Here is a 15,967-nt window from a genome sequence, read left to right on the forward strand (position 1 = left end):
CTAAGAGATGCCTGACCTTTAATATCCTTTGCTGTCTGCGCAGAGGCGAGAGAACAGAAAACAAGACTCGTCCAGAAAATCTCTGGACATGCAGGAAGGTGATGGCATCGGAGCCACCTGGGCAGAGCAGGCAGTCCACACTCCAAACCACACGGGGCCCTTGCCCGACACCTCCCGCCTCCACTCCGACAGCTTCCCCCCAGTCGGCCCTCGCTGCTCCACCTGGAGCAGGAGGCCCAGGGCACGGCATCCTTCACGAAGAGTAATTCTGATCTACCCCAGGGGCTGGAGGGCTCGCTCACGGCAGCCTGGGGCAAGGCTGAAAATAACTGTGAGTCACAACTATGAGCCTTAGAGAAGTTCCTGCAGCCAAACACGCATCCCTCCTGTGCCGTTTGCTTCTCCCTGAATCGCTCTGTGCAAACTCGAAGTCGACGGGGTCCAGACACTCGCCCTCCAGAGCAGCGCTTTCCAGCCCTCCTCATGTCAGGCACACATGAACTCACTACTAAAATTCGGCAGCACACCAAACAATACATTACTTATTTTGCCAATCTGACGTAAGAAAGATATAGTTTTGATTGATTCACAAAAAATAATAATTACCTCTTTTTGCCCCAAAGTGACTTTTAAAAAAAATCAGGTGCCATACTTGTATATAAGGATTTCTGGTACCAGGAATTAACCAATCAGATGCAACCCTATTATGCGACGTGATCAATATGATGCAGCTCTACTATGACTTATATATTTATGGTTCAAGACAGGGCACTCACACAGGGTGGCTACTGTTGTGGTGGCTGTTGTCATTTTTTTATCGGACAATCTAAGGGAAAAAAGGTCAGTGCCTCTGACTAAGTAGTCGGGTATTGCACGTTTTAAAAATCCTTGTGGCTCACCAGTGTGCCGCGGCACAGCGGTTGAAAATCGCTGATCTAGAGGGTTCCAGCTTACGGTCAAAATGGAACGCCCGACAGTGAGACTGAAAGAGGGAGGAGTTATTTCTTCCATGGCGAAGGTAGAGAACCAATGCATTTTGTCTAAGGCCAGGACCTGTCTCATTCACCTGGATGTCTGTTATACAACTGGGTGCCCTCGACCAAAGGCACCAGACACCAAACCTCAAGTCAAACTTCTGATTTATGTCAATGGAAACAAAAAGATACACCTACCTCCCAGGAAACAGGAATTACAGATCAAGTGCAGACCCTCGCTCAATGCCTTTTCTCCTGGACGTCCCCCTAGGCCGGGCTTGGAAGGGCGCGGACATCTCTGGGTTTGCAACCCTGCCCTACCGTGTGCCAGCCACGTGCCCTTGGCATTTACTTTGTGCCTCATTTTCCCCATCTGTATAATGGGGATAACAGCAGCACCCACCTCCCTGGGTTGTGATGAGGAATTAATGAGGATCCCATGTCTGGCACAGACACCGTAATAGCCCCGAGGGCGCCAACCCCGTGCTCTGTGACTGTAGTCCCCGTGCCCGGCACCCTGGGACTGTCTGAGAAATGCTTCCTGACCTAGTGAATGAAGTGAGACACGAGTGAAGAGGGAAGCTAGAGGCGACGGGTTCAGCTGATGACAGTTTGCTGAAACGCTTTTTACAAAGTTAACACCACGCCTGAGGTTCTTGTTTCTCTTGGAGTTTCACTAACTAAAACAGATTATTTCAATATATAGAAGTGTGGAGGCAGAGAGAGAAAGCAGGCTGTAATAACTGCGTGCAACTCCTCCTAGGACTGTTTCCCTTTAGAGTCCAGTAAATTCTGCCGGCGCCGCTCTCCGGTCACCGCGTCAGAGTTTCCCCAAAGATACACACGCACAGTCTCGTTGTAATACTTTTTTTATTACAATATCCAAAAAACCGAGTATGCAAGTTTAGGAGGTCTCAAGACCCCTTCTTCGACTGTAGGAATGTGCCATCTCAAGATAGTATATTTAAACTATAAAGAAATTCAAATGTAAAGAAGAAAGAAAACATAAACATTCTGTGTGTCTCTTACTACCAATTACATATTCTTTTGTAAACCCTGAAAAACTTCCCTGTAAAGCAAATTATATATATATATATATATATATAAAATATATATATATTTTGTGTGTGTGTGTAAAGTGTTGGTAGCTCCCCTTCCCCAAAGATCAGCTGTTTTCCTTAATCATCTGTATTAGTGTCAACAAATGGCTACAGATACATATTACTCTGAGAATTAAATACATAATTGTGAATTTAAACAAGCCAAAGGGCAAGAGGAAAAAGCACTATGTGGATGGCACATTTAGGGGTAAATTACCAAAACGTCTCTTTCCGAGTCGCCAGTCCCTCTTGCAGACTGACCTTCCAGGAAATCCTCCTATTGCGAACACAGCCCCGAAGGCACTGGACAGCTTCCTCACTCCTGTCTCACCTGGTGGCTCCAGTATTGCTACGAGCAAACGCGTTCACTCCCTGGAGGGTCCAGGAGCCAGGTAAGGGCTAAGGGCAGGAACCAGGGCTGCTGGGACCGGGGCCGGGACCTCCACCCGAGCTGCCTGGATGCAGAGCCCAGCGTCTCGGGGAGGCCCCTGGGGAGGGCACTGAGGTCACTTCACCAAGGGGCGCCCAGTGTCTTCGTACTGAGGGGTGCTGAGAGCATGAACAGGTCGAACAGACTAAGGCTGTTTCCAACTGAGCAGAAATAAAGTGAACAAACTCGCCCCTCCTCCACCTCCTGTTCTCTAAAACCCGCTTGGGCGGGGAGGCCTTGAACATGGAGCGAGGGCCTGGGACGGCAGAGAGGAGGCAGGTGGAAACGAAAAGATCAACCAGGCACAGGCAGCCAGCGGGGGGCAAGCCGCCGGGTGCAGAGGCCACCCGCTCGCGCTGGGGAGTGAGTGTGGCACGGGCCTGGAGGCGGTGGCGGGGGCGTCACTGAAGGGCCCGGACGAGGTAGAGCTTCTCCCCGTGCTCGCTGGTGAAGATGGGGGCCTTCTTGTAGTGCTCCACCAACTCGTCCATGGTGTGAAACCGCCGCTGCCCGATGCAGTAGACATTGTCCACGAGCTGCACCTTGAAATGTTTGTTCTTCCCTGACGCTTTGAGGGACACGGAGAAGTCGCTGGGCTGGGGAGGAAAACAGAACATGCGTTACGAAGGGCCACGGGCCAGGGCCTCGCCACGGGGACTCGCCGCCCCAACCCGTCCCCCCTTAGCCGGCTGCGAACCGCTGCACGGCCCAATCGCCAGGTCTCTGCTCTAGTATCTGATCACAGACCATAAGAAGGATGGCGTCGGACGTTCGGAGGGACCCAGAGCCGGCCCAAGGCGCTGGTGTCCCGAAAAGGAAAAAAATGAAATTTTGCTTTGTGGTTTCCGTGCTGAATGTATTTAGTTGTTTCAAAATCAGAGACTCGGGATGGAATATATGGCGCCAGTGTTAGCCTGGATGCTGCAGGAACCTGGATTTTTCACTTCCCAAGCTCCTTTCAGAAACTGGGAACTTAAAAAAAAGGACTTGTACGCAGGCAGCAGCTAAAAGTTTTTCTTCTCCTGACTTCTACCACTACTGGACATTCGCTATCAAAAATTTTCTAATTCTGAGCTATTTAAAAAGAAAGGCGTTAAGAGCAGTGGAAAATTCTGGCTGCAGCGTAAACCTGGTTCGCGAAGTCCCAGGGAGACTGCACGTGGCTCAAAGCACAGGTTTAGCTAAGAAATGTTTAAATCTGTGATTATGTCAGTCATGACTTATATTTGAATATATTTTAAAAGAGCATTATTTTTATTAAGATTGGTCTTTTATCTCATTTATTGAAAAACATGCAGAGAAGACACTCAATGCGAAATGTTCTCTAAGGAAAAAAAGTACTGATTAATTCAATAAAGAACAATCATTTATTGGATACAAACTATGCAGCAGACAGGTCGTGCCCTGGTGATGTGTGTGTGTGTATACGTGCATCTGTGTGTGCATGCGTGTACTGGCAGTGTGTACATGTGTGTGCATACCATGCACAGTACATGTGCTCCATATGTACCACAGAAGCGACCATCCAGCAGGGGAGACAGATAAATAAAAGTAAAACAGTTGATTACGTAGTTGCACACCACGGCGGGTTCTATGAAGAGAAAGGAGAGAGACTGGGGCAGGGTAGGCTAATTTAAATATGATTGATGGGGGGTCGGGAAAGGCTTCTGAAGAACTGCAGAGGAGCCTGAGCTATGGTGGGGGTGCTGCTGAGAGAGTGCTGGGAAGTGGGGCATCCGATGAAGACAGGGAGGCGGAGGTGGAGGGATGCTGGCCTCCCTCCTTGGGCGCAGAATAAAACCCCGAGGCCCATCACGGCCACACCGTGGCTGCGTCACCTGGCTCCTGCCTACAGTGAGGTCCAATCATGGAGATGAAAGCCTGTGCCACCCAGTCCCATTTTCACTCCAGTTCATTTGTTCTTTGAGCTCTTACTTCCCCCACCCCAGCCGACAGTTCCCAAAAGGCTCACACCCATGTCCTGTGGCCTGCGCTCTGCATCCCGCCAGGGAGGGCCGCGCCTCTTCCACTGCTGTATTCCAGAGAGAGCCCTGGGGGGGGTTGGCGCTCACACAGCTTATTTTTTTTTTTTTTAAATATATCTTTATTGATTTCAGAGACAGGAAGGAAGAGGGAGAGAGAGAGAGAGATAGAAACATCAGTGATGAGAGAGTCATCATGGATTGGCTGCCTCCTGCACATCCCCAACTGGGGATTGAGCCTGCACCCTGGGCATGTGCCCTGACCAGGAATCGAACTGCGATCTCCTGGATCCTAGGTTGATGCTCAACCGCTGAGCCACGCCCGGCCGGACTCACGAATCTCCAGACCAGGTCTCAGCCTTCCCAATACCCAGGAACTTACTGCTGCCAAGGATCCACCAGCCCTGCCCCAGTCTGGCTCCCTCCTGCAGGGACATTAACAAGCATCCTGCCTCGGGTTGTTACACAGAGTTCACAAACATTTGGCTAAAAGTGGGTGAATCTTGCAGAGCAAGAGCTAACTCCATATAAGTCAACTAATGACAACTCAAGGAAACGGTGTCTCAGAAAAGTCAGCTCTGGGAAGGCTGCTGGACTCACCAGCCATGCTGTCCGCATGAAAGCAAGCGACAATTATATTCACAGTCACCCTCAGGTACCGCTCTGCCCGTAACAGTCTAAACAGAAACAAACCTTTGGGCTAGGCGGGTGGGACAGAAATTCAGGAAGAGACGGGAAGGCCTGTCTCTGCTGAGGCCTTAGGCTGTATCTTGATTTCAGAATCTTGGCCAGGAGAAGGTGGGGGTGCGGTGGGGGTGGCAGGGAGCGGGGAGAACGCAGACCTCGAAAATTATTTTCCCAATTCAGACTCTTAGAAATGAGTCATCACGAACCCTGATGTCACAGATGACCCCTTAAGCAACCATCCGATCACACAATTCTCAAATCATGATTATTTTCACAGGCCTGGGCAACGAGACAGAGGCAAGCGAGTCTTGCTGTTCTCGGCACTGCCATCCAGGTCGGCTGCAGTGTGTGGTTCAGAGAGCAGAGCACTGACAGGTCCCCCCTCTACACAGGCGCCTGGCCCGCAGTGCCACTGTCACCCTCACATTTATTAGATTAGGAGACTTGTCCCAGCCAGTCACACTGCATCCCTGTCGCCAGCACATACCAGTTATGGGCTGCTCAGGCCTCTCCAGAGGTGTTCCTTAAAGCCATTTGTAGTTTAAAAGCTTCTGTTATTATTTTTAATCCTCACTTGAGGAAATTTTTTCCATTGCTTTTTAGAGGATGTGGAAGGAGGGTGAGGTTGCAAGAGAGAGAAAGAGAGAGAAACATTGATGTGAGAGAGACACATTGATTGGGTGCCCCCTGCACGCACCCCGAGCCTGCAACTGAGGTATGTGCTCTTAGCCGGAATTGAGCCCGGGACCCTTCAGTCCTTGGGCTGACGCTCTAACCACTGAACCAAACCGGCTAGGGTGAGCTTCTATTATTTTCTGTAAGTACATGCATACTGTGCCAGAAGTTTCTGCCTTCTTAGATCAAAATGGAGGGTCCTCACTTCCTAGTTTGGCACCAGCAGGCACTGTGCTAGTTTTAGATACTTTAATTAATCCACAGCTAAAGCGACAGGTAGCAGAGTATGACGTGAGTGACCAGAGGAAGTACATGGTGGACCTAATTTTAATTCAGCCAAATGGTCAACAGGTGACTTCCCTGACAGGGAAATTTGCTTTTAATGTACGCTCCTTAATTCTGCATCGTGGGCACCTCGTGTGTGAGCTTCGGCAGGAAAACAGTGGTGCAGAGAAGAGCATTTTTAATTTCATGGGCCCCTGAACAGACAGACACCTTCAAGTTAAGGACAGAGGACCAACCACGTTAATGTCAAGTAGGAGTGGTGAACATGTGGAGTTCTCCCTGCAGCCCGAGCAGGTTCCCAGTCTCCGCATTAAATGCACAGTTCCCCGTGTCCCCCTAACAGCTCCACGTGAAGCCTAGAGGCCGACAGGCCCTGTGCTTCCCCGAGTGTGCTCCTGAGACCAGCAGGGTCAGCCTCGCCCGGGGACTGCGTGGCCCCGCCCAGACCCAGGGAACCAGAAACTCTGGGAAACTCTGGGCGGGGCGCGGCCACCTGCTTTCACCCTCCGCAATCTGCGTTTTAATGAGCCCTCCAGAGGATCCTGACCCAGTTGCAGAACAGAAATGAAATTTGGGCCAACCACCAGCAGTGTTTTCCCACGTTCAGAAAACAAGGAAAAGTAGGTACGAGTGGGATTTACGGGCTCTGCAGCCCCACGGCCAGCCTTACCGTGGCTGCTGGTGCCTTTTTGATTCTGGGTCCTGGGGCAGACACTGCTGGTGGGGATGCCTGCAGGGACAACGGAGACACAGATGGAGAATGTTGCCAGGTCTCTTCCCTGCAAACTAAGCCAGTCCCCTGGACCTGACAAACCACTGGGTCCAGAGACAGAGCTCGAGGCAGGGTCATTCTGGGGAGGGCAGTGCCACAGCCTTGTCCATGCCACAGCCTTGCCCATGTCTGCTGTGGCCCTGCCAGGCCTGGCTTTCTGAAACAGACTGGGGGGGACCGGATGTTTCTGGACCACAGGCACTCACCTCAATTCAGGACTTTAAATTTCAGCTTCTCAAAACATGTGAGAAACGGGACCAAAATAAAGGGAGTGCAGCTCAGCACTCCCTCCCCACACGGGCTTTGGCTGTAGATGTTAGTGATCTGAAGACACGGGCCCCTACAAGGCAGTTAGCATGAGCTGTCACACTGGGCACAGGGCGGAGCCTGGCGGGTGCCCCTCGTCGGGAGGCCACCTGCCACAGTGGCTCTGAGGTGGAGAGCACTGGACTCGGGAACTCCTCCCGGCTGGTGGGGGCAGAGCCAGAACCACTGCTCCTTAGAGTTTCGCATTCTCAAGCGTGTGGGCCACAGAAGAAAGTAAAAAAAGAACAGCTACAGTATTTTACCAGCTATAGAATTCTAAAACAGGCAAACGGAAGGTTAGACAGCACAGAAAACGATTACCATGAAATCAAAGGCAGCAGCTACCTCTCGTGGGAGGCGTGGGCCATCGGGAGGCAGACGCGGGTGTGGGGGCAGCTTCCAGAGCGCCAGGAAGAAATGTCCTTTTTTGGACCTTGACCTGGGTCCTATTTCTTGACCTTCCTGACCTGGGTTAAACAGTACTTTTCAAGCGCCATTTTCTGTGTTATATGTCACAACAAACAGTGTTTTAAAGGTGCTGAAGCTAGGAGGCTGGCTGGGGGGCTCACTAGGCCTGTGGCACTGGCACTCACCTCTTCAGATATTGCTCCCTCCCCCTTGACTACGGCTCCCGCTGCCCACCCACTCCCTGGGACACCAATCACATGTACCGTTAACTGCTTCACTTGGTCCTGCCACTCTCACCCAGTTCAGGCTACCATAACAGAACACCATGAGGTGGGTGTTCTAAAACAACAGAAATTTATTTCTCACAGGTCTGTCCAAGATCAGGCAGCTGGCAGGTCTGGTATCTCGGGAGGAGCTGCTTCCTGGCCATCTTTTCCTTGTGTCCTCAAATGGCAGAAGGGGCAAGAGCTCTCTGGGGTCCCTTTTAAAAGGGCACTAATCCCATTCACAGGGACTCCACCCACCCAACACCATGGCATCGGGGGTGGGGTGGGCTTTCCTGTGTGAATCTGGGAGGAGGGACACATTCAGTCCATAGCAAAATCGCTTTTGCTCTTTCCTTTATTTTCTACCCTTTTGTACCTTTTCTGTGTATTCTAGAATTTCTTTTCCTATCTTCCCGTTTGCTAATCCGTTTTTCAGATGTGTTTAAGTTGCTATAAGCCTACTGTATTTCTGTTAGTGTATTTTTTTGTACCATAATTCTTGACTTTTTTTTACCGCTTCTAGTTTTCTGCTCAAATTCATACTGGCTGCATTTCTTGAACCCGTTAATCTATCTACCTTCAAGACTACATTTAAAAACTCAAAATTCAGCCCGGCCGGGCGTGGCTCAGCGGCTGAGCATCGACCTAGGATCCAGGCGATCAGGGTTCGATTCCCGGGCAGGGCACACGCCCGCGTTGTGGGCTCGATCAATGACTCTCTCATCATTGATGTTCCTGTCTCTCTCTCCCCCTCTCCTTTCCTCTCTCTGAAATCAATAAAGATATATTTTTAAAAAAAAACAAACTCAAAATCTGGACTTCTATGGGACTACTTCTGTTGTCTCCCCCCCTCCCCCTCCTTTGTTTTTGGTTATTTAGTCTTGTCTCCTGGTAATTTTTTTTTGAATGCTGCATATTGTATATGAAAACTGAGGTTCTCAGTAGAGCTGCTGTCCTCAGTGACAGTGGGCAGGGCATCTAGTCCAACGAGGAAGAGAACTGACTCTGGACTCACTTATTTCGTTTGCCTTTGCTCCTGGAATGCAGATTTCTGGGGGTCCGTACTAAGGCCCGAATCTCCTTCTGGGCCTGGTCCCTTTGGTGGCCCTGACTTTGATTTCTGTCCCCCGCTGCTGCAGACCACCGAAAGACTGCTGCATTGTCACTTTGTTTGTTTCGCTGTTCTATCAGCTTTTCTGGCTGTTTGCAGAAGTTAGCCCACATGACCAATGTGGGAAGTGGTCGCATGACACTGGAGAAGTTGTGCCTTGTCCCCACTCCGGCTGTCTATCATGGTGGGTGTATGACAGGCTCTGAAACAGGCTGCCTGGCCTTTATCCTGGCTCCTTTATTTACTGGCTTTGTGACCTTGTGCAAACTCCCCACAGCTACCTGCTTCAGTTTTCATAGTGCAAAACAGACGTAACTTCTGAAACTGGGAAGAGACTGGGACAGTTTAATAAACTACCCTAATGTCCGGAGTACAACATCTTTGGGGAATATTAAGCAAACATTGCTATTTAGCAGCTCTTCTTCAAGTTCCTTTTATGAAACTATAAAGACAGCAAACAGCATCTCATTGATTTTAAAAAGATTTCTTTCCATTAAAATCTCTAGAAAGTACATACTTCCCAAACTACTAAGAAAGGTCCACATCCTATCGCAGAAACACCTCCTGCTTCACTCGTGACCACAATGTCACTGTCACCTGCTTATATCTGTCTCTCTACAGATTAAGTACACAGCAGGTGGTTGCTGAACTAATTGACACTGGAGTGACTGGGAGGTTGCAGGTACCCATCCCACATGCCGCCGCATAGCTGAGGCCTTCTGATTGTTTTTTTTTTAATACACCTTTATCGATTTCAGAGAGAGGAAGGGAGAGGGAGAGAGACAGAAACGTCAGTGATGAGGGTCATTGATCAGCTGCCTCCTGCACGCCCCCACTGGGGATGGAGCCTGCAACCTGGGCATGTGCCCTGACGGCGAATCAAACCCCGATCACCGGGATCCTAGGTTGATGCTCAACCGCTGAGCCATGCAGGCCTGACAAGGCCTCCCGATTTACAGCACTGAGCATTGCAGCTCCTGTGGCTCAGGACTTCGGACTGCCTCAGACCTGAGCTAGAACCACCAGCTCCTACCGGGCTGTAGTGAAGACGCTGGCCGAGGCTGCAGCCACCTGAGGGGTCCCCTGGGGACAGAGGGTCGGCTTCAGAAGGGGCCCGCACAGGAGCCACATGAGGCCTCCGTTCCTGCCTCAAGGGCTCTCCTCTCTGTGAGGCTGCTTGAGGGTCTCTGCAACGTGGCAGGTGCCTCCCTCCCCCTGATGGACCCGAGAGCGACACCACATGCCTTTTATGGTAGTCTTGAAAGCCACCTATCGCGACTGCCCCACACTCTTCAACAGTAGGGGTCACTAAGTACAGCCCCTGCGGAAGGGGAGGCGGCCCGGCTCCATTAGTGAGAAGGGGTGTCAAGGACCTGTGGACGTGGCTTTGAGCCATCCCGGGGCCACACTGGTTAACACTTTCCTTCGCTGCACCGAAAGCTAATGGACTCAGTCCTGTGTCCTCTTTTCAGTTTTGAAACACCTGCTTTCTTTCCCCCACCAATTCCCAGCTCTGTGCTTCCTCTCACTGTCCAAATTTTCCTACCTTCCCTTCTCCAGACACAATCTCACTCGGTATAATTTCTCTTTGCTGAACACTGTGCTAACTTTTCAACTATTCTAACATCAGGTCACTTTCTGTATCTCCTCTGACTGTTCCTCTGAGGACTGACTTGTTCTCAGTGTTGAACCAGGGGTTCTGAAGGACTGTCAGTCAGTATAAGCCATTCAGCCCTCCCTTCTTAAGGCATTTTCCACGTGACATGTGAAGACAGTTAATAGGTAGAAAACCAACCCCTCTCAGGGGTTTATTTATTAGATTATCGTTAGTTTTGTTCAGGTTTTAGGGCCCCTATTTGAGCGTAATCCCTGGAAGTACAAGAACCTGACTTAACTCTGCATCCCCACGTGGGATTGGAGGAGGCGTCAATGAACACACCGACCACGGATTAGCGATGTGACGGTGTCTTCCCCTCTCCATTCCTTAGGCAATTCGCGAATCTCATCCCTTTGCAGTTTCTGCTCACAAGTGAGTACTTTTAGAAAAGAAAACCAAAGAATTCCCTCTTTGATACTGTATATTTTTATAAAACAGATGCCCTGGCCAAGCATTTCTCTCCTTTACTGAGATTTTAGCCACAATTTTCTCATTGATAGAAAATAAAAAAGATGCTGGGAACAGCACGTAATATCCTTCATTTTCCCCCGCATCCACCCCTGACAGCGTAAGTATTCATAGGACTTTCTTCAAGCACATGGCCGTGAAGTAACAGGGGAGGCAGGCACCTTGCTCCCAGGCAGTCCTGCTTCTTGAACAACCCTGAAGCTTCTACTTACTTTTACCTTAGACTTTATGGAGAGAGGAGAGTAGAAATGCCCTCTGTATGGTTTGCCAAGCCGCCCAGGTGAACTCTGGACACATTTCTGGTCATGCTGCTCTTTGATCAACAATTTACACATGTATTTAACACTCTTTCTATCCCCAAAGAGAGGTCACCGTGGTGGTTTCTTATCAAAAGCTGGATCATTCTTCCCTTTTAGTTAAACAGATATTTTTCTTTGATACTCCTTTAGGGAAGGTGCTCTTTTGTCCAGAGAAGTACCTAAACACTCTGAGAACCAATGAGTCAGAGGCAAACTGTATTCCCCTGATCAATGTTCTCTCTGTTCTTGGTTCAGAAAAGCCGCCTCTGGAATTTCATCACTCTGTTAGGTCACCCTCTCTAGCTGTCCCACGTTGCCTTCTTTCACCGAAGGAGACTCACAGCTTACACTTACGCCACTAGCTGCCAACTGATACCATCCTCTTTGTTTTCACTTAGATTCATTTTCTACTCTCCAGTAACTGTAGCTCTGAAATATTTACTCCACGGTCTAACCAATCCACACGTTACCAGTCTCATTAGTAAACTTGTTTACATAAGGAAGAAAAACCAATCAGCCCTCAAAGTCCCATTGACCCAATCTTGAGACGACTGAGTATTGAGTATTTACTGTCCATTTTCAAGTTGGTATGTACATGTGTGTTTATCCCTCCCTGCCTCTCAAAATGTATTTCTTAAATTTTTAATACCTCAGAGGGTAGCGTTTCAGAATACTGTCCTGTCATTCTTTGCCTTTTTTGCCAAGTTGTGCCTGCTGCAGCTGGTCAATGATAAATGAGGTTCAGTCCAGAATTGTGCCACAGAGCCCACGCTGTCCAATTTCACCTGCCACGTTCCGTGGGGCTCAGATCTGAGCATCAGAACCCCCGGGAGGGTGCGCTCAGATTGAGGGTACAGGGCTCTACCCTGGAGACTCACATGCAGCAGGTCTGGGTGGGGCCCGATAACCTGTATTTCTAGCAGGTTCTCTGGTGATGTGGATGCTGCCGGTCTAGGAACCACACTTTGAGAATTATGGCCATGGAGGCTGAAAAAAACTTTATATGGGTGTGTTCCCATTCGTTTGCGGGACTACCTACCTACACGCAGGCTGAGTAGGAAGAGGGCCGGAGGCAGGCCAGTGTGCAGACAGCTCCACGCCGCCTCCCGCCGCTGCTCCCCGCGTTGCAGACTCCGTGGGGGGCCCTATTCTATTGCTCTCCGGCCACGCTCCGGGGGCCACGTGAAGGAACTGCTTTCTAACTAACGGTACCGCCAGAAACAGCCCCAAACGAGCAAGAGGTGAAGCTGAGATGAAAAGGTTACGTGCTGATGCAAATCCAAACCACAGTGGCTGCTCCTCACACACACAACTCCCTTCTACAGCACTTTACAGCCACACCCACCCCCTCTCCCTGGAGACCCCCATCTTTATAACTTTCTCATTTCTACAACATTAATAAATTGAAGCATACAGTAAAAAACCCCCACAAAAACACAAAAAAACACACAATCCACTTCATACCCTGGTTGTTATTAAGAAAAACCCAAAAAACTGAAAAGCAAAAACTGTTGGGTGTGCATGTGCAGAAACTGGAACCCTGTGCACTGCTAGTGGGGACGCAAAATGGTGCAGCCGCTGTGGAAAACAGATGGCAGTTCCTCAAAAATTAAACAAGGAACGACCACTTGGCGCAGCAATTACCCAGAGGAACTGAAGGCAGGGGCTCGAGCTGATATCTGTACATCCATGTTCACAGCAGCATTACACACCATGGCCAAAAGGTGGGAGCCCCCACTGTCCATGGGAAGATCAAGGGACACTCAAAGCGTGGTCTATACACACTAGGGGAGGAATGTCATCCGGCCTTAAAAAGGAAGCAAATTCTGACACAAGCTGCAACATGAACAAACCTTGAGGACATTATGTTACATGAAATTAAGCCGGACACAAAAGGACAAATACTGTATGAATCCACCCATGAGGTACTTAAGAGTAGTCAAACTCATAGAGACAGAAAGTAAAAAGTTGCCAGGGCCTGGGGGAGAAGGAAACAGGGAGCGAGTATTTAATGGGTGTAGGGCTGCAATTAGGGAAGGTGACAAAGGCCTAGAGATGAGTGGTAGCGATGGTTGAACGCACTTAATGCCACTGAACTTACACTTAAAAATGGTTAAAATGGTAAATTTTGTACTATGTATTTTGCCACAATAAAAAACATTTACAAAAAAGTTTATGTGCTAGTCTAAAAAGATACAGTGGTACCTCGGTTTTCGAATGTGATCCGTTCTGGAAGCCCGTTCGAGTTCTGAAACGTTCGAAAACCGAGCGGTCACCAGCCGACAGCTAGGCCCCCGGATCTTGCCCTCGGCGGAAGCCGTGTGGCACATTCGACTTCCGAAGCATTTACTTCAGGGTTTTTGTAAACTGAAATGTTCCTCAACAGAGACGTTTGAAAACCGAGGTACCGCTGTATGTGAAATTCTGGCAGAAACTTCAGCATCATGATAGAGGAGCCTCGATGAACTTCCTGCAGCGCTCCAGTGCAGCGCCTCCTAGCGGGGGCGTGGCGATGGTACAAAAGAACTCAGCGTTTCCTTCAGATCATCTGCCACACCTGAGGACTAGCTAAGTGTTTTCCCTGGGGGCATGTGGCAGATGGAGACAGGTACGGACCTATTCCCGAACCAAGAAGAGTTTGCTCCCCTCTGGGCGGGGTTCAGGCAACAACGACCCCTGGATTTTACATTCTTCTGTGAACCACTGTTCCCCCCAGCCTTCCAAAAATGCTACAATGATACTGACTGGCTCTGGCACCCACTGGGCCTCTTAGAAGATTGGAATACTGGCTAGGAAGACACCTTAGAAACCATCTCTGTAGGACAAGTACTGTCCTTGCACACATCTCAAGACCAAAGTGTAAACATTTCCTGCAGAATTCCTTCCACAAGCTGCAAAGAAACTGTGTTCAAAAGACACCTGATAGAGACCCCTGGCAGGGTACAGGGTCCTCCATTTGGGAGATGGGAGCTTGCCTACGTGCAAGAAATGTTTACCAAGTGTCAAATGGAGCTGAAGCTAAACATCCCTCCATCTGTTCAGGTCCCTCAGCGTCTCCCACTCCTCCGTCTGAAGGCTGGAGATGCGACGTGCTTCCTTCACCAGCTGAGGCACCACATCCACAGCACAAACACCCGCGTGTGCCAGCCCGCCGGGGGCTGCAGCTCCCCGAACTCTGTACCTCCGCAGGCGTGTGTGTGCTCATGTGTCGTGTGTGTTGTTAAAAACAAAACAGAAAGCACAGTTCAGAGAACAATTTCTATAGCTCTCTCTCTGCCAACTTAGTGGAGTGATCATCAGATTACTGGGAGTTAAGTCTAACTTTTGCCTCTTCTATAAACCAAAGGGAGGGAGGTCTAGAAAACAAACACACTCACAGTTATGTCTGTAGCCACAGCTAAAAAGAAATCAGAGTTAAAAAAAACACCACCACCAACAAAACAAAAGAGAGTTTGCACTGGTGCCGCCTGTGTCAGCCATATACGCCTTTCTAATAAATTCAGGGCTAAAACTTAATTGACCCAGTTTTTAAAAATTCCCATTATAGCTTTAAATATCTGGGGGGAAAACACATCTCACAGGTACTAGCAATTTTACATGAGAGCAATATAAATACTTAGGTAAAGGGTAGCTACTCATCTAAGGAATTCCTATGAAAATACTTCTAAAGATAAAGTATTTACTTTGACATATCTATATTTTAGTTTGAAAGGATTGCTCTTCAGTTGCCTGTGTTACCTGATGACCACTTCTCTCCCCATTATGTTTGCAGGCTGAAAAGAGGGTGTCTGGACCCCTTGGTGGCAGCAATAAGCTAGAGGCCGCCGTGTCTGACCCAAGCTAACCAGCGCATTAGCACAGCCAGGGAGGAAGCAGACGGATGCAGAGCCGGCCTGGAAGCCCCAGCACCTGCTCTGGCTGGTGCTGGTGCCCACGCCAGATCTGTGTGCCTTCTAGATCATTCATCCGTGAATATGAGGAACGTTTCTTAAAGTCCCGCCAAGGTGGCAGGGATTCAGCGGACCAGCATGATGACACACGATGTGTCCTCCGTGCTGACGTGGCCCTTCAATGAGTAGCAGTCGCACTCAGAGGCGATTCCAGGTGAGCATGAGACTGCTGTGACCCAGGAGTAGCAGTCGAGGCCTGCGGGTCAGTGAACGCTTCCCAGAAGCAAAGGTGACCAGGATGAGACCAGAAGGAGGTGTGCGCATTAGACTGGTGGGGGTGGGGTGGAGCAGGGCAGGGGAGCTACATTCTAGACTTTTCCAAAGGTCTGGAGGAACAGGGAGCCGAGTCCAAGAACCTGAGGGCAGGAACACAGGTGAGAGGAGGGAGAGGGCGATGAACACCGGAACCTGAGAGATGCAAGGTGCCAACGGAGAAGCCACCAGCTCCTGTCAGTGACGCAGCAGGGACCAGAGGCCCCGGCAGCTTCCCCACCAGAGCCCAGTGACCGAATCGCTCCGCTGACCTGCACCTGCCTCATTGACATGTGACCATTAGGTGAGCTTTAGGTAACTGACTGCTCTCTGGTCTGCTTTCTA

The 15,967-nt window shown here is 49.8% G+C and overlaps 1 protein-coding gene across 4 annotated transcripts in view; it reads right to left on the reverse strand.

The window, feature by feature from the left end:
- Window positions 1–2,809: 2,809 nt before the first annotated feature.
- The window catches only part of NCK2 (NCK adaptor protein 2), a 131,061-nt gene continuing 117,903 nt past the window's right edge, over window positions 2,810–15,967 (reverse strand). For all 4 annotated transcript variants that reach the window (XM_081157217.1, XM_081157214.1, XM_081157216.1 and 1 more), the window contains exon 5: window positions 2,810–3,100. In XM_081157217.1, coding sequence (XP_081013343.1) covers window positions 2,906–3,100 — 195 coding nt within the window. In that variant the 3' untranslated portion in view covers window positions 2,810–2,905. The remainder of the gene's footprint in view (window positions 3,101–15,967) is intronic.

This window comes from Miniopterus schreibersii (genome assembly GCF_964146895.1).
Source record: "Miniopterus schreibersii genome assembly, chromosome: 13".
NCBI lineage: Eukaryota > Metazoa > Chordata > Mammalia > Chiroptera > Miniopteridae > Miniopterus > Miniopterus schreibersii.